Source organism: Diospyros lotus, chromosome 15 (assembly GCF_014633365.1).
Source record: "Diospyros lotus cultivar Yz01 chromosome 15, ASM1463336v1, whole genome shotgun sequence".
Classification (NCBI taxonomy): Eukaryota; Viridiplantae; Streptophyta; class Magnoliopsida; order Ericales; family Ebenaceae; genus Diospyros; species Diospyros lotus.
Window position 1 is genome coordinate 8342013 of NC_068352.1, and position 17106 is coordinate 8359118.

General features: G+C 33.7%; 2 protein-coding genes across 6 annotated transcripts in view; one reads left to right on the plus strand and one right to left on the minus strand.

The window, feature by feature from the left end:
- LOC127791817 (porphobilinogen deaminase, chloroplastic-like) overlaps positions 1 to 17106 on the plus strand; it is a 30535-nt gene that overhangs the window by 12163 nt on the left and 1266 nt on the right. The window contains exons 3-6 of one of the 5 annotated variants that reach the window (XM_052321924.1): positions 806 to 1012; positions 1165 to 1342; positions 1445 to 1553; positions 3871 to 4018. In XM_052321924.1, coding sequence (XP_052177884.1) covers positions 806 to 1012; positions 1165 to 1342; positions 1445 to 1553; positions 3871 to 3877 — 501 coding nt within the window. In that variant the 3' untranslated portion in view covers positions 3878 to 4018. Of the gene's footprint in view, positions 1 to 805; positions 1013 to 1164; positions 1343 to 1444; positions 1760 to 3870; positions 4027 to 17106 lie in introns of those variants that run through there. The other 4 variants (XM_052321922.1, XM_052321921.1, XM_052321925.1 and 1 more) reach the window with 4 other exon arrangements.
- LOC127791820 (60S ribosomal protein L27-2) lies at positions 6039 to 6671 on the minus strand. The gene has a single exon (XM_052321932.1). It carries the CDS (start codon positions 6612 to 6614, stop codon positions 6207 to 6209), a length of 408 nt encoding a protein of 135 aa, XP_052177892.1. The 5' UTR covers positions 6615 to 6671; the 3' UTR covers positions 6039 to 6206.

A 17106-nucleotide genomic window follows, 5' to 3' on the forward strand; every position in this document is an offset into this window, starting at 1 on the left:
TATAATATTTACACGTATGCATATGTACATACGTATAAATACATGCATGCCTATATAGATATTACATATATACATATAAGTATGTGTGGGTAGTTTATATTCATATGTACATATATATATCTGCTTATGCATTCTATTTATATATATGTACTATATACGCAGATATATATTTGTATATAGGTATACATATGTACCTATATTTTATATATAATTGTAAGGATGTACACTATACATATAGTATATGTATGTATACTTACACTTGTATAATATGTATGTGTTTACATATATGCATTATGTGTGTGTGTGTGTGAAATATTTTTTTGCTGGGATGTAAAAAATATTTAAGCATATAATTTTTAGTTTTTTCACATTTTCTTTTTACACTAATTAGAATGATTGAATTTCAATCTAACATATAATAGTTATCCAAACACTTAAATTTCAAATGACTGAATGAATTTAAATGCAAGCATTTCAAATTCTCCCTCCATCCAAATGCAACCTTATAAAATGTCCACAGTAGGCACTAGACAATCTCCAGCTTTCTAAATACTTTCTTCTGGAGTTTAAAAGTTTATGCGCAATATTTTACTCGCTGAGAAGGTTCAATTCTGAACAATTCCAGACTTGCTCAGTTAGGCATGTGATGTGTGTAATTGCTCTAAAGCGTTAGAGCTGGCTTCTTCTAGCATATGCCTCTTTGGCTCATTTGGGGATTTTGGCTTATGTGGCACCTTATGGTGGTAGTTTACTTACTGGTATGGTTGTCAATATGTTGTTATTTTTGTGGGTTTTTCATCTGTAGGTGTTGGAGAACTTCCGGGGTAATGTTCAGACACGGTTAAGAAAATTAAATGAAGGGGTGGTCCAAGCAACTCTATTGGCTTTAGCAGGACTCAAACGCCTAAATATGACTGAAAATGTAACTTCAGTTCTTCCCATTGATGATATGCTTCCAGCGGTTGCTCAAGGGGCTATTGGAATTGCGTGTCGAAGCGACGATGATAAAATGGTAATTTCAGTTCTTTCTTTGAATTATGGCTGGTGGTGGGATAGGTGGGTTATGTAATTTGTTTTTTCATTTTTGTTGGTGGGCAAAAAATCAGTTTAGGTATGTATGTATGTTTTATAAGGTGTTGGTGGTGGTGCTGTTTTTGCATTCAGGCCGACTACATAGCCTCACTGAATGAGGAGGAAACAAGACTAGCGGTTGCATGCGAGAGGGCTTTCCTCTTGACATTGGACGGGTCGTGTCGCACTCCAATTGCGGGATATGCTTGTCGGAATGAGGATGGGAATTGCATTTTCAGAGGACTGGTGGCCTCGCCCGACGGAACCCGAGGTATTATATTATATTATATCATTAGAACAGTGCTTGCTGATTGGAGAAAAATATGGGGGATGATGGTGAATTTTAATTATAATTATAATTATAATTTTTCAGTGCTAGAAACTTCTAGACAAGGGCCCTATGCCTACGAAGATATGGTTCTGATGGGAAAGGATGCCGGGAAGGAACTTCTGTTGAGAGCAGGGCCAGGTTTTTTTGATTCGTAAGTACTTTAGCCAGATTAGACGAAGCATTGTGTTCCTCCTCTTCCAATGGGGAGGGAGGGTTCATTCTTTTGTTTCTCTTTTTATGAGAACCCCCACCCTCAGTAAGCCAGCAGCAGCAGCCAAATGCCGTCTAAATATCAAATATCCATATTGAGGTTCATTAGCTTGTTTGTTGTTCTGTTGGCTTGGATTGGATTGGCTGTCGAAATTAGTGAAAATTAGGGTGGGTGGGTGGGTGGGTTCTGGATAAGTAGTAGTCATGGGAGTTCAGATCCAATTATTCATCAGGAGAAAACAAGCGGTTTATTAGGGTGGTTTCTGTATAATCGTAAAAGCCCGTTTTTGGTGTTAGTTATCTTTCTTTCTTTCTTTCATGATTTATGCTGTGGTGTGGAATAATGGGTAATGGCGGTGTACTGATTGATATATAACTAATGTTATTTAGCTATTGGTTACATTATATAAGCTTAATACATCTTAAAGTCTCTCAACTATTACAAAATATGACATTGAGTCCCTCATCTAAAAAACTTCCAGATTTGGTCTTTAAACAATTAAAAAAATATATTTTTAGTTCTTACCGTTTACATCCGTTTGTGTGTCACATCACGCACCATTTAAGGTGCGTGACATAATTTAGTCTCAGTGAAATATATATATATATATATTTAACAATTAATATACATATATACAATTATAGATATATATTTTGTTAATGCAGTCGCGACCATTACCCCCTCCTCTTTATATATATATATACATACATATTGCACAGACCCACCCCCTTCTCTTTCTGTACAGACCCACCCCCCCTTCTCTCTTTCTCTCTCTCTATATATATTGTATAGTCCATCACCCACCCTCGACCAGCTCTCTCTCTCTCTCTCTTGCAACAATGGTCGCGTTCATCGCGGGTGGGCGACAACTACGTTCATAGCGGCCATATCTGTGCGTGTGTTTGTGTATATTGGGGGGTTGGTGATGGTCGCGACCATGGTTGGGGGGATGGGTAATAGCCGCGGCCATGGCGACTGGCGGTGACTGTCATGGCCGCAACCCTCCCCTCTCTCTCTCTCTCTCTATATATATATATACATACACTACACAGACCCATCCCCTCCCATGGCCGTAGCCAGCTCTCTCTCTCTCTCTCTATATATATATGTATATATATATATACTGTACAGCCCATCACCCATCCCCGGCCAACTCTCTCTCTCTCGCAACAATGGTCGCGTTGATCGCGGCTGCCATGGCGGGTGGGTGATGACTGCGTTCATAGCGACCATATGTGTGCATGTGTGTGTGTGTGTGTATAGGTTTGAAACAAATATAACGGAGCCATTTACTCGTATTGACGGCAAGGACTAAAAAGCTATCTTTTTAATTGTTTAAAAATTGAATCTTGAGGTTTTTTAGATGAGGGACTCAATGTCATATTTTGTAATAATTGAGGGACTTTAAGATGTATTATTAAGCCCATTATATATTATTAATTATAATATATATATTATTAATTATAATATATATATATACTTATTAATATTTATCTCATCTTTAATATTTTGATGAATAGTTAAATTCAAATACAACACAAACGTGTTTAATTTTTGCAATTGAATTTATGGTACTAGGTCTATCTATCAGAGTCATTAGCGTCATCCACGTACGGTGTGGTGTTTGGACTAGGGGTTAGTCATTGTAATTGAATGGAATAAAAAAATAAATAAATATCAAGTAAGAAAATGGGAAAACAGAGATGAAACGAAAGAAAGTATTAATTAGCCGGTAACTTAAAAAGTCATATACCCTTATAAGTAAATCCAAAAATACATATACAAATACTAATATTATAAGTTTACTAATAAATGAATGAATTGTTAGAAAAATATAATAATTTTTTTTTCTAGCCTACTCGTACTCTTTCTCCTTCATTCTTTAATTTAAGATTGTTATCCAATTATAATAAAATAATTATATTATTAGTCAAATAATAATAATATAATTATTATTTAGAAATATAATTTTTATAATATTATATTTAAATCAATAATATAAAAATAATACAATACTATATAAAATAAATAAATAAACAGTATATAAAATCTTCCTATACACCGTGGTGGACTGCCGCTCCTCCACTTCCTACACCCCGTGGATATCTCCTTCTGGTGGTATGTTCCTCTTCTTCTTTTTGCTGTGATTTGTTCACTAATTTTTTTTTTTTTTTTTTTATGCTTTCTGCAACTTATTTACACCATTCTTTATCTTCTCTTTTTTAATCTTTTAATTTTTTATTTTGTGTATGTGTAGATTTTGATGCGACACTTGGATAATCTCTCTTTTATTAGTGATGAAGGGATTAGTTTTGGCAAAATGAATCTTTAGTTCTTGACAATTCTATTGTTACCATGGCTTACGTTAGCTATATAAACTCTCTTTTATAAGTGCATTTCGAACTATTAACTTTATATTTAAATAAGTTAAAATTATTACAAATATTTAAATTTACGTTTTAAACTTTTTAAATGCGTTGACATGAAGTAAATAAAGTATCTTACTTAGTTGATGAGCTCACCACATTCACCTGATTTTTACAATTTTCCTGATGATATATTGTGCTACCTTTTGTTAGAGATGTTTTTAGCCAAATCATAGTTGGATTCTTAGAAACTAAAGGGATGAGATTAAAGCACATAATTGGAGTTAGTTAACACAAGTTAGAAGTGATTTTTAACTTCCCTCTAACTTCACCCACCCTTTCTTTGTTGAGAAATTAAATCTCATGTTTGCAACAAGACGACCATGCTGCCACAAGGAAACGTTAAATCTCATGTTTACAAGAAGACACTGCTCTGCCACTTTTCCTTGAATGAGGCTCGAAGGGGATAGCATTTAATTCATAGCTAAACAGGAAAAATGAAAGTACACATTTATTAGTAAATTGTAAATTTGATTCAAAGACATTTTAAACTATAATACAGGAAATGGCTGATAAATCAACCATATGCATAATGCATTAAAATTGCCAAATGCTTTCTAAAACAGTTTTTGATTTAGTTCAACTATTAGTCTCATAATTAATTTCAAAATTTATATTACCCACAACATGAGATAATGAAGAAAGAAATTACATATTACAAAGTAACAGAACATTGATTTGTCATGTCATCCATTAATATAATATTATTCGGATCCAAAACAAAAACATTCAAGCACAAATGGCACACCGACAGAACCTCGGAAATGTGATTGGAAAGGAAAATCAATGGGGGAAAAAACCATATTACATTACATATTCAGTTGTTTAGTATTCAAACCAAACAAAACATAAAAACTTGCATACATACATTGATTCCCCTTCATTGCTATTGCACATCAAGCTTATAAAACTGTCACGACGGTATTGAATTTCAACATTGCCGAAGTTTGCATTGACCTAGAAAAGTTGACTCCCATAAGCCAATTTCACCACTTAAAATGGGGGGGAGGGCAAACCTAGAGACCGGACCATGGCAAACCATTGTGTTTAAATATGTAAAATCGCGTTGCATTGCAATTGAACCCCCCGAGTCCTTAAGTCTGTCTAAATCCGATTCCCATGAACCGTTCTCGGTCTTCTCTAAGTTTCCAGTTTAGAAGAAGAAAAACCCTGAGAAATTTTAAAAGTAAATTAAAGGAAATACCAAGCTAATTACCAAACTACTACACTTTTTATGTCATGTTAGTCCATGCTGGAAGTGGGGGGTTCAGCATTAGAAAATTTATTCAGACAAAACTGGCTCCCGGGAGCAGCGAGGTACTGTGAAACTTACTCAAGTTCTACTCTTCTAATGTTGAAACTCACCTGGAGCTCGCTCCTGTGAGTAGTAGCAAATTTACTCCGTCAAAACAAGAGGCTAGCTGGCATAGAAAAATTTGCAATAGTTTCTTAAAACAGTTTCAAAAGCTTAGTATTTATTTAAATATGTTTAGAAATTGTAGCATTTTAAAAATTCCCCAAGAAACCCTAAGCATAGATCCATCCAACGATTGCCCCCGCGAATTTTGAAGCCAGCTTCACACCCAGGCCTCTAGATTTGAGCCAGTACGCAATAAAAGGCTGAACAATAGCACTTGTTTTGCGATGGCAATATGCATCTGATCTAACAACTTATGCTACATCTGCAAACAACGGGTCAGATTATGCTACTTCTAGACTCAACACCTAAATGTTGCAAACCTTCAACCAAACAATTTCCCTGTTTAGAGATCCGAGTCTTTGGAATGTGTTGCCTTCGTTTTAACTAAAACTCACCAGCTCCTATTTTTCTTAACAGCGCCGTTCCAACAGGTATACCAATGGAAGAGGATCCTATTAAGCAACATCTAATCCTTTCAGCTTAAAAGTGTGGCTCAACCCAATATTATTGAAAATCACTGCCGCAGCAAAAGCACGTCAAATGTAGAAACCAAAACTACAGATGCAAGCCAATAGCGCATAACCTAAAAGCAGGAGCTTATATTAATATAACGAAAATGAAAACCAGTTCAGAACATACCAAAACTTCAAACTAACATTTTAGCAAAGTATCAGCGGAAGAAATCCCTAAATCCGAACAGAACATAACTTGGAATGCAATAGAACAAAAACCAAACGGATACCGACATCAGAACCGGAGCTTGGAGAAGAACCATCGGTTCTTGCCGGTCTTGAACCGCTCCTCGAGGCGAGCCTTGACCTCCTTGGCGGCGGTGACCTTCTTGTCGCGGGACTGGAGGGCGTCGACTGTGACAATGTCCTTGAGATCGACGTCGAGAGTGTAGCGAGTAGGCATGATGTGGTTGTAATTGATGAGCTTGATGAACGCCTTGACGCGAGACTTCTTGGCCGTCTTCTTGGCCGAGTCCTTGCGAATCACCTTCTTAGGGTATTTGGCGATGCCGGCGACGAGGCAGTGGCCATAGGCGCGATCGCGAGTGCCCTCATCGAACGACCGCACGATGACGGCCTTCCGGCCGGCGAATCGGCCTTGGAGGACGATCACCGCCTTGTTTGTCTTCAAGAACTTCACCATCTTCGCCGCTCTCTCTCTCTATCTCTATCTCTCTCGCCGCTCACCAATGAACCTAGGGTTTGGAGATTGCGTGATATTTATACGATGGGTTGAGGTGCAAAATGACATTGTGGCCCATCCTGTCATTAAATAGACATGCCCGTCCAACGGTGACTATAATTGTAAATTCATAAATATATTATTATTACTATAAGCAAAGCAATTAAAAACAACACTCAAAGCCGTCAAATATGCTGTCACTTTTACTAAAAACCTAGATTTATATTCACAAAATTCTGACAAAACATAAGTTTTAACAATTGGACGAATTATGACAAAAATTAAATAGTAAAACAAATTAAAATAACATAATATAAAAAATATATATTAATAAATTAATATAATTATTCTCGACGCATTTTCATACTTTGATAATGTCGCATAATAACATCATTATCAATTTTATTAAATATATTATTTTTAATATACATGAGTAACACAACTAAATTATCATTCAACTGTTGATTTAAATTTGATTGAATAGTCAAATTTTACCAAACTTTATGGCAAAAAATACTATTTCTACTATAATAGTAGCAACATGAAGAATTAATGGTACTGTTACAAGTCTATACACTAGTGGATAGACATCATTTTTCTTTATCTTTATCAACTTCTTTGGAATATCACTAAGGTCCCGTAGTCTTTCAAAATTCTTGTCAATACGCACATCAATAATATATGTTTCAAGTATATAATTAAACGTTGAGAAATCTATTGGTAAAAAATCTCCAAGATAATACTCACAAAGTTAAATTAATTTATTCATGTTAAAAGCAGAGAATGAATCATCTAGATACAAGCATGCTACATAAATGCACAAGTCACTATTTATCTCAAAAAAATGATCATTCAACTCCTAGAGTTGCATATCAATGATTACATAAAAGAAATTCACTCGCAAGTGATGCAAATTGTCATTTTTGGAGTGTTACGCCGTGAAGAACTTGGGGGTATATACATATCATTCATATTGGGAACATTAATACTATGCTTCTTATAGAAAGAATAAATAGTTTTCAAAAAATAATCTCATCCATTATCTATCATGTTTGAAGCTATTATTTACAAATTTTCACGAATCTCATGACATTGGCAATATCTTGATTTTTTTTTTTATAGTACCTTTGACAATACATTTGACATTCCTAAAATCTTTTTCATGAGATATAGATTAAATGTAAAGTCAAATGTTATTATCAAGCTCAACAAATTATATGTTTCATTTCTTTTTTCAAAACTTGGAACATCATTAGCAATCATTTCAAAGACATCAATTGTAGGTGAAAACATGTGAATCAAGTTCAATAAAGAACTACAGTGAGAGCCCTAACGTATATCACCAGAACACTTAAGAGTAGTTTGTTGATTAAGCTCTTGTCTACTTGATATTTCACCATGATTGAGTGCCTTAAGAATTTGGAGTTTTTATTTTTCTCTTAAAAGATCACAACGTTTAATCGATCGTCTAACAACATTCACAATCCTATCAATCAAATCAAATAATGCTTCAATCTCTACATGCTTGTTTGCCATGACTATAAGAGCTAGTTAAAGTTGATGAACAAAGTAATGAATATAAAAAACACTTGAGTTCTCCTTTAAAGTAAATGTTTTAAGGCCATTAAATTGCATATTGCTAGCCCATCATAACCTTGACCTCTCAAACTAGATATATTGAATTTGTATTTAGAGAACAAATGATCAATAACATTCTTAAGTGAGAGAGTTGTGGTACTCGAAACGTGCTCAATACTTACAAAATGTTCAACTCCACATCCCTTCTTATTCACATAATGCAAAGCAATAGACATTTGTTCTTTAACTTAGATGTCATGAGATTCATCGATTAGAATAGAAAATAACTTATCATCAATCTCATTGATAATGACGTTTATTGTTTCAAAAGCAGCAGCACTTATAATATATTTTTGAATGTCAAGTGATGTTAGTTTGAGATTTTCAAGAGCATTCTTGAAAGTAACAACCTTAATCTCATCATTATGATATGCCAAAAAATGCAACAGTTCGAGTAAATTCCCTTGATTATTTGAATCTTCAAATTCATCATATCCACGAAATGCGTCCCTATCGTAAAGGGAATCGAACACAATCTATTGATGCACCCAAACAAATTTGGTAGTCATCTTGTGTTTGTTGTGATTGCTTCAAGAAAATCGTCCGAATATTTTTCTCTCGATTCATAAAGGCTTCGAACTTCATTCGAGCTTTATTGTGTGGACTATTGTGACTTACAACGTGCTCCTGAAGTTTTTCTTTTATTTTTCAATTTAAGAACCCCTTCTCAACAAAAGTGTCACTATCTTCTCGTTCTACACTTGGTTGGAAAAGATAACAATAGAAGCAAAATGTTGTATCTTTCTTTATGCTATATTCTAACCAAAAAAGAAATTCACTAAACCAAGAAGCTTGGAAAGGTCTCAGTAATGATTTTCCAATTTTTGTCTATGGAAATTTATGCTTACGAGTTTGATAATGACCCAATTATATGTATACTCTTCGAATTTCATCTTGGACATTAATATTATATTCCATAATTGGAATTCGTAGTTAAGGATTTGTAGGAAGTTGAGTAACATTAATTCTATTTTGAATATATTCATCTCAAACATCCATTTCAAATTGAATATTTCATTCATCATGAATTTCACTATGATCCCCAACAACATTATTTTTCATGCAAATATCAACATCAGTTTCACTTTAATCCCAAGCGACATTATATTTATTTCTATTAACATTTTTCTTTTCAATAGAAAATAGAGCTGTCCTTTTGAAATATCTCTTAATAATTGTTGACATTAAATTTAAATAAAGAATAAAAAATCAACATAGTTTCAAAAACCAATTCTAATTAACAATTCATTTATATCAAATAGGAATAAGGGAAGAAAAACGGACAAGAGTTTGAAGAGGTCCCCGGTAGTTCTTACATTCAAGACTCAAGTACAATTGATTCAAGAACAAATTACAACAATAAATACAGAAAAACACAAGTAAATAGAAGTTCAACTAAACATTATATAAGCATACAATTATGTGTCTATGACTATGGACTATAAACAGTTATAGTCATACTTGGTAGTGGCTGGTGATGCGAAATGACTGAATTAGAGAATTTCTTGAAAGACAAAAGAAATCGCATGAGTTTTAAGCAAAATGCACACAAATACAATGACTAAAAAACTCAAAACTATAGTCATACCTATTGACTTTTGAATTTTGATTTAAAATTTAAAGTATTTTTTCTTTTCTTACAATGTATTAAAAGAAACACCAACTTGCAAGCTGGTCCAACATGGCATATATATTTTATCAATGGTTGATGACTATACAAATATATATATATATTATTTATAATAAGTTATTATCTAATCTTTATAGCAACAATGATCGACGAGAAGATGAGTTGAAGCATTTTGGTGCTACTACTGTTTGAGACAGATGAAGAAGATGAAATAGAAGCAAGAAGGACTGTAACAGCCAACAACTTTTTCAAATTTCAAACTCCTATCCCATCTTTTTGACAATCTAACTCTCTTTTTCAAATTAAAGCTTCCCGCATTCCTGTCCCTTTTTCTCTTTTATCAAATGTCAAAGGCTCAAAGCTTCTCTGAGAAGTTTCCTTTAGTATATTATATATATACTAGCGGATACTCGTGCCTAAAGGCGCAGTATAAATAATATTAAAATTAAAATGTAATATTGTTCATTAATATTGAAAAAAAAATTATAAACATTGAACAAAAAATAAAAATTAAATTTATTATATACTTGTTAACGTTTTATAATAAAAAGAAAAAAAAATTACTAAATCTATATAGTAAAGCATATCACTAAATGTTCTATAATCTAAACAAATTAAATTAAAAATTAAATATCAAACAGTACATACCAACTGCAGCAGGCCGCCATGGCTGCTACTATTAATATGGAGGGAGGAACCTTGATTTGAGATCGGAGCCTTGGGTTCCCTAACCATGCGTGGTCAGGAAATCTTTGATTTTTATATTATTTTAATAAAAAATAAAATTAGTAAAACAAAAATAAAATTAAAAAAAAAATGATTTTTTTTATATTTACATTTTTTAAGTAATTCAATATAATAGATTAATCAATTTCATATTTTTTTAAAAGAGAGATTTTTATTTCTTTTGAAATTGAATCATCCATGTCAAATTCTTATAAATTAAAACTTATATTATTGGTATTTTTTTTATTTAAAGCTTACATGATATTTCAAAAAAATTTAAAAACTTACACGATTGATATTTAAATACTTTAAAAATTAAATTTTAAAAAATTTAAAAACTTACACTGTTTTTTTATTTCACCCATCTATATATAGACACATATACACAGTTAGTATATAAACACACACACCCATATACATATATAAACACACACACACCCCTATACATATAATATATATATACACACACACAACACATAGCAACCGGCGAGCTGCTATGGTTGTTTGTCGGCTTGTGTGTGTTTAAAAACTTACACTATTTTTTTATTTCACCCATCTATATATAGACACATACATACAGTTAAGTATATAAACACACCCACACCCATATAGATATATATATAGATAGATATACACACAACACAGTAGCCAAAGAGTCGCTATGGCTGTCAGTTGGCGGAGTAATTCGAGGCCTCCCAAGAGAGAGAGAGAGGGGGGGGGGGGAGAGAGGAAGGATGGGATTCGGGGGTGCTTGGCATCCCTGAACTTGGGGATGCCCAGCACCCCCGAATCGGTGGGTTTGGGGATGTTGGATTCCACCTACACCCATCATCTCTCTCTCTCTCTCTCTCTCTCTCTCTCTCTCTTTCTTCCACTTATTCCCATCATCACACCCGTTGGTGGCCGTGAGGAACCCAACTGTCGGTGGAAGCTATCGCCCCTCCCTCTGTGCTTGCACCGCCTCATCCCCACCACTGCAAATAGCACCACCCCTACCCGTCGGCCCCCACCGTTTGCACCGCCTGCTGTTACCCTCCGCTGCCACCGCTCGTAGGTTGCCCCTCCCATTATCGTTTGCCCCTACCAACGGGGGTTGGAGTGTTGTCGGAAGGTTACAAACAGCGAGATTCTCGCTAAGAGAGAAAGAAGAACAAAGAGGAAGAGAGAGATATGGAGGGTAGATAGAGAAAGGGAGAGAAAGAGAGGGAAGGTGGGGAGACAAATGATAGATAGGGAAACAGAGATAAACATGGAAGATGGGCGGGAACACACAAATGAATAGAATAATCTCAGTCAAATTGATCTCAGTCATTGAAATGTCTATACATTTGAGACATTTCAAAAACCTTTTTACCTTATTATATAGATATATGTCTATTATAAGACTTTTAAATAATTATTAATATATTTTAAAATTTATTTTTTAATATTTAATTTTTAACTAATTAAAATAAAAAATAAAAATTTTGCATGGGCAATGATCCACCCTTGACTGTATGTGGCTCAGCCATTGATTCTTAACACCATACTTGGCTATAATTTACAATTCACCATTTATGATAACAATTAATACCTTTGATAACATAAAATCCCCTTTTTACCTCTTTGGTAAATGACCAAAATAACCTTAGTTATTTCAAAACCACATTACTCTTGGTTTAATTTTGATGATAATTGTTTTCACATAAAACTTTAATAACTTTAATAAGTGTTGCTCGAATCTTCGACTTCAACTATTTTGAACAACACTTGAAAACAATTTTTAATTTATTTTTTATAATTAATGATGAAAAATTGATGGCTCTTAAAGTCTAAAATGCAAAATAAAAATAAAAAGTTTTAATAGAATGAAAAATGTGTAAGTATCTTTGAACATTGAAAACCAGTTTCTAAACAATTCAGAGAATAGACTGTCAAATACTTTAAAACTATCGACTTATTCTTTTAAATTATCAATTAACCAAATTGCATATTCTATATTTAATCGTCAATTGAATTCCTACAAACAGTAAAAAGTTTATAGTAAACTATCAATTGATTCCTTTAAACTATTAATTTCTTTTAACAGATCTTGAAAAAACTATCGACTACCTGTGGAAACTATCAATGGGTTCTATTTGGGAAATCCTAATGCTCTTTGCAGATTGATCATTACCATCATCATGTGATCTACAATAGCTAGAAATCTCCAAAAGGATGTGAAAGATTATAAATAGAAAATATTTTGAAGATCGAAATTTCTAAACTACTCTATTTTTGTTAAACTCCATTGTTCGTCTTCTAAATTTTGTCAAGAATTGTTCATTTCTTATAAATTTTGATGTAGCCTTGTATTAGATAGAACATCTTATATTTTGAGAATTGCCTCTCATTTTTTTTTATTTGTACTTTTAGTTTTCCTAATTGGTTGTGCTAGAGATCTAGTTTGGTTGCTAGTTATTACATTAGGTTGAGGTTTGCAACTCAAAGTTGCATTAGTGAATTTGAAAATCTCTAGTTGAGTGCTAGAGTAGTAGATGTAGACTAGAAAGAGTTGAACCACTATAAATATCTTGAATCTCTTGTGCATTTATTCTCTATCAACCATTGTATTGCATTTTCACTCAAAATTTTTTGTTATATCAGTCAAACCTTGCTCATATTCAAAAATTCTTTCAAAACACAAAACTTTCTAATTACCCAATTCACCTACTTTGTGGGTGAGTTTTGCCATAAGAAAATCTTATTTAATAATTGTTGTTACCTAAATACAATAATACATTTTTAAGGTGGGAGAGTGTTTCAAAAGAGGTAGTGAGTGACCTTTTAGCCAATGCCATGGTGATAAGTAACCATCTGTTGGGTGACTTGCAAAAAAGGAAATCGATTAGAGACTTAGGTAAGTGTCCCGTGCGGACCTTCTAATGCTTAAGTCAATCTCCAAATTAGTAGGTAGAAAACAAAGAACAAGCAGAGTTATAGTAGTAGTAGAGTTATGAGTATACCTAAACAAAGATGATGGCTATCTTATTTATAGAGAAGAGTAATTGAAAGACTGCATCTTTCAACAGACATCTCAAACAGTCATATGAATTTATCGACAGGCATTTTGGATGTAAGTTTGATTGGTTCATCATACTCTTATGTCCAAAGATCAAGTCTCTCAGGGTATGTAATCTCCCGAGAGGGTCTCTCACCTGACTTGAAAATAGGCTTTCGAGCTTAAATGACCCACGATAGTCTCTTGTATATCTTCTAGTAAGTGACCTGTGAAGTATTTTGGAAAGGTCTCTTGAACGTGTCTTGAGAGAAGCTTCCAGGGGGGTCACTTGGCCATATCGTAGTGTTCATTCAAGTGTCATCACTCGGCTATTAGCTTGTATAGTCTTTTGCATAATCGCTTAGCTTACTTGGTTGCATGATCTCTTACATGTCTCTTAACCCACTTGGTCTCATGTTGCGTGTAATATCTGAGAATTTCTAGAGGATTCAAAAGTAATTTATCCGGGGGCAAAAATGAAATTATTGGAAGTTTTGGAGTTTAAGTATAATTTCTTGGAGTTATAAACAACTAAATCGATTGAAGGGAATACCTCAGAACATAAGTATCTCTAAAAGAAAAAGTATGTTGTGGATGAAAATAATATCCCATGTTTCGTTTGGTTGTCACGTTGTTTGAATGAGTTTGTGATACCGAAAAATGGTTGTGATAGCAAAGTAAGTCGCCGAATCAGCAACAGGGAATGCCTCGGGACTTAGATGTCTAAAAGAAAGAGTATGAAGTCATCAAGCATATCAAAACTTGATTTATAACATTGAAAGAAGTTAAATCAAAGATAGTTTTCGGTACAACTTCAATTCAGCCTAAATTACCGAATTGTAGTAAAAAACCTCCAGGAAATCAACGGAACCCTGAGAAGGCTCTGATTTTTTTGTAAGGATCAACCCTGAGATGGTTTCGGGATGAGACAACAGCCTGATGAGGACACTGGGGCGAAATCATCCTTATTGAGTATGTCTTTAAGTTATTAATTTTGCATTTTCAGTGTTGAAATGCAAATTAATTTGATGTTTAAGGGTATAATTGTATTAATGACACGCCCGTGTAAGGCGGGTTGTTACATTGCACAGTCTCTTGACCTCACCCGGCCATCTGTCCCGCATAGCCTTACTTGAACATGTCTCTTGCATGGTATTGATCATTTCCTAACATGGTTTTTTAGCCATTTGACTATCAAGAAACCCTTACTTGACCAACCCTTTGCCCTTAACAATTCAACCCATTTCACGTAATCTCATGATAGGCCTACCCGATGTGTTGTGGGCCCATCTTATCATACTTAGGCGTATTACTAGGATAACAACAATAATAAGGTTTAAACTTGAATTTGGATCTTATAAGAAAAAATGGTACTTTCTTGTTGATAAAACTTAACTATTGATGGTTAATGTTTGAAGGTCTGACAAGCTAAGTAAGGTAGGAAAACATGCTTCAGGTTTCAACAATGAAAGATCAAGTTGTTCCATGGGTGGGTGGTATTTCAAAAACTTCGGTTGAGTTATTTTTATTGAAACGAGGGACAAAACTATAAGGGATTTGATATAATTGTGCTTTTGATGTGTTTAAATGTGCACTCAATGGAAAATAGTAGCATAAATTTGGAAAAATAGTGAAAAATTGAATGGATTTTGCAAATGTCACTCTCATATAAATATTAAAATCAAAAGGATATCTCATGCATATTTTATAAAACTATTAGTGTTAGTGCCCTAATGTTAGATTTAGATGATGTTTAGTGTGAGCGTCGAGCCTAATGATATAATTTTTGCATGTCATTATAATGGTCATACCTTCCTTCATAACTTTCCAATTGTAATATGAATGAGTCCTTAAATATTCTAATGATCTTATTTTTAAGTTGTTAAAAATATGTGACAAAGATTTATAACGCTTGGCTTCTTAAAGTGATTCCTAGTCTTAAGATTTCTCAGAATGGGACTATGACTAATCGATTATAAACTAGCACATGGGCTACTATCTTTGATTAGTTTGAAATACTAATGATTAAGGATGGTGAGTCACATGCTATATAGCATGAGATATGGATAATAGACATGTGGGTGTGTGTTGGTTGAACATCTATTAAATATGATGCATGTAATAGATCACATGCCTAAGAAGATTAATGAGTTATTACTGGTTTTCGATTGTGTATCGGGTCCTTAAATCAGAGGCAACTTGGTTGTCTGGTATACCTGTGTGGAGATTTGCCGTTAAATGGAACCATCCGATGTGAGAGATGAGAATGTTTTTAATGTGGTCTCTATTCAGTAGTGTATAGAGGCAGGTGATTGCTAATGAAATTTATTAACCTTTGGCATAAGGTGAATATCCTATGCAATCTTAGTTGATTAGTGATTGTAGAACTTCTTGGTTAAGGTACGCAAGATCAGAAATGAGTTTTTGATGTCGGAAGGAATTCTGATGTGTTATTTTAATTACCCTAAACTGGATCTTGGCATAGTTACCCAGTCTTGTGAGTTTAGTTCGTTCACGGCTCTTACTCAGTTGAGATGTTAGTCAATGGAAGGCTTATAGTGCAAGGTGATCAAAAATCCAAATGGATTTACTTGAAGTATTGACTTCATTGCTGATAGGATCATCCTGAGTCTATGCTAGAGTTACTCAAGACCTTTCAAGGTGCTTTGAGGAGATGGAGAGATCCTTATAGTAGGTTGAAGTGTTTGACCGATATCAAAGAGTTTGGTGTGTCCTGATTGCTGCTCAACTATGAACCTAAAAGGTTACTCTCAAACTAGGCATGGTATAATGACCAATTAAGGATCTAAATTATTTTGGTGTTATTTTTATGTGTTATGCCTTAGCATAAATTAGTCTAATTTTAAAAATAAATAATAGGGTGTGTTTAGCATTAAATTTAAATGAAATGAAATGCATATGGGAAAGTTAAATTATGTGTGTGAATTATGTGGCATTTAAAAGGAAAATAAAGAAAGAAAGAATTTGTATATAATTCCTAATTATTTTAAGGAATTATAGAAATAATATGTAGGGGATTTGTTGCAAATACTGGGGGGGCAAATTTGAAAAAAAAGAGAGGAGGAAATAAGAGGAAGAATGTGGAAGCTATGAGAACCAATTCTTCCCCTTTTATTTCTTCATTTTCTTCTTCCATCGAGTCAATTTCTCTTTTTCTTCTTCTATCTTTTCTCTTCTAACCTTGAGCTTGAAGCTTTTGGAGGTGAGGAATTGCAAATTTATAGTTCTTATTGTCGGTTAAGCCGTCCAAACCACCTAAGGCAAGTTCTTGCTTATCTTTTCTATTTTAATAGTAGATTTTTGAATCATGACCTTGTTGCACTCCTTGAGCCATAACTTCTTATGGTTATATCCAAATTGAAATATACTTTTTGATCTAGAAACTAGACATCATAAGGTTCATTTTAGTTATATGAATC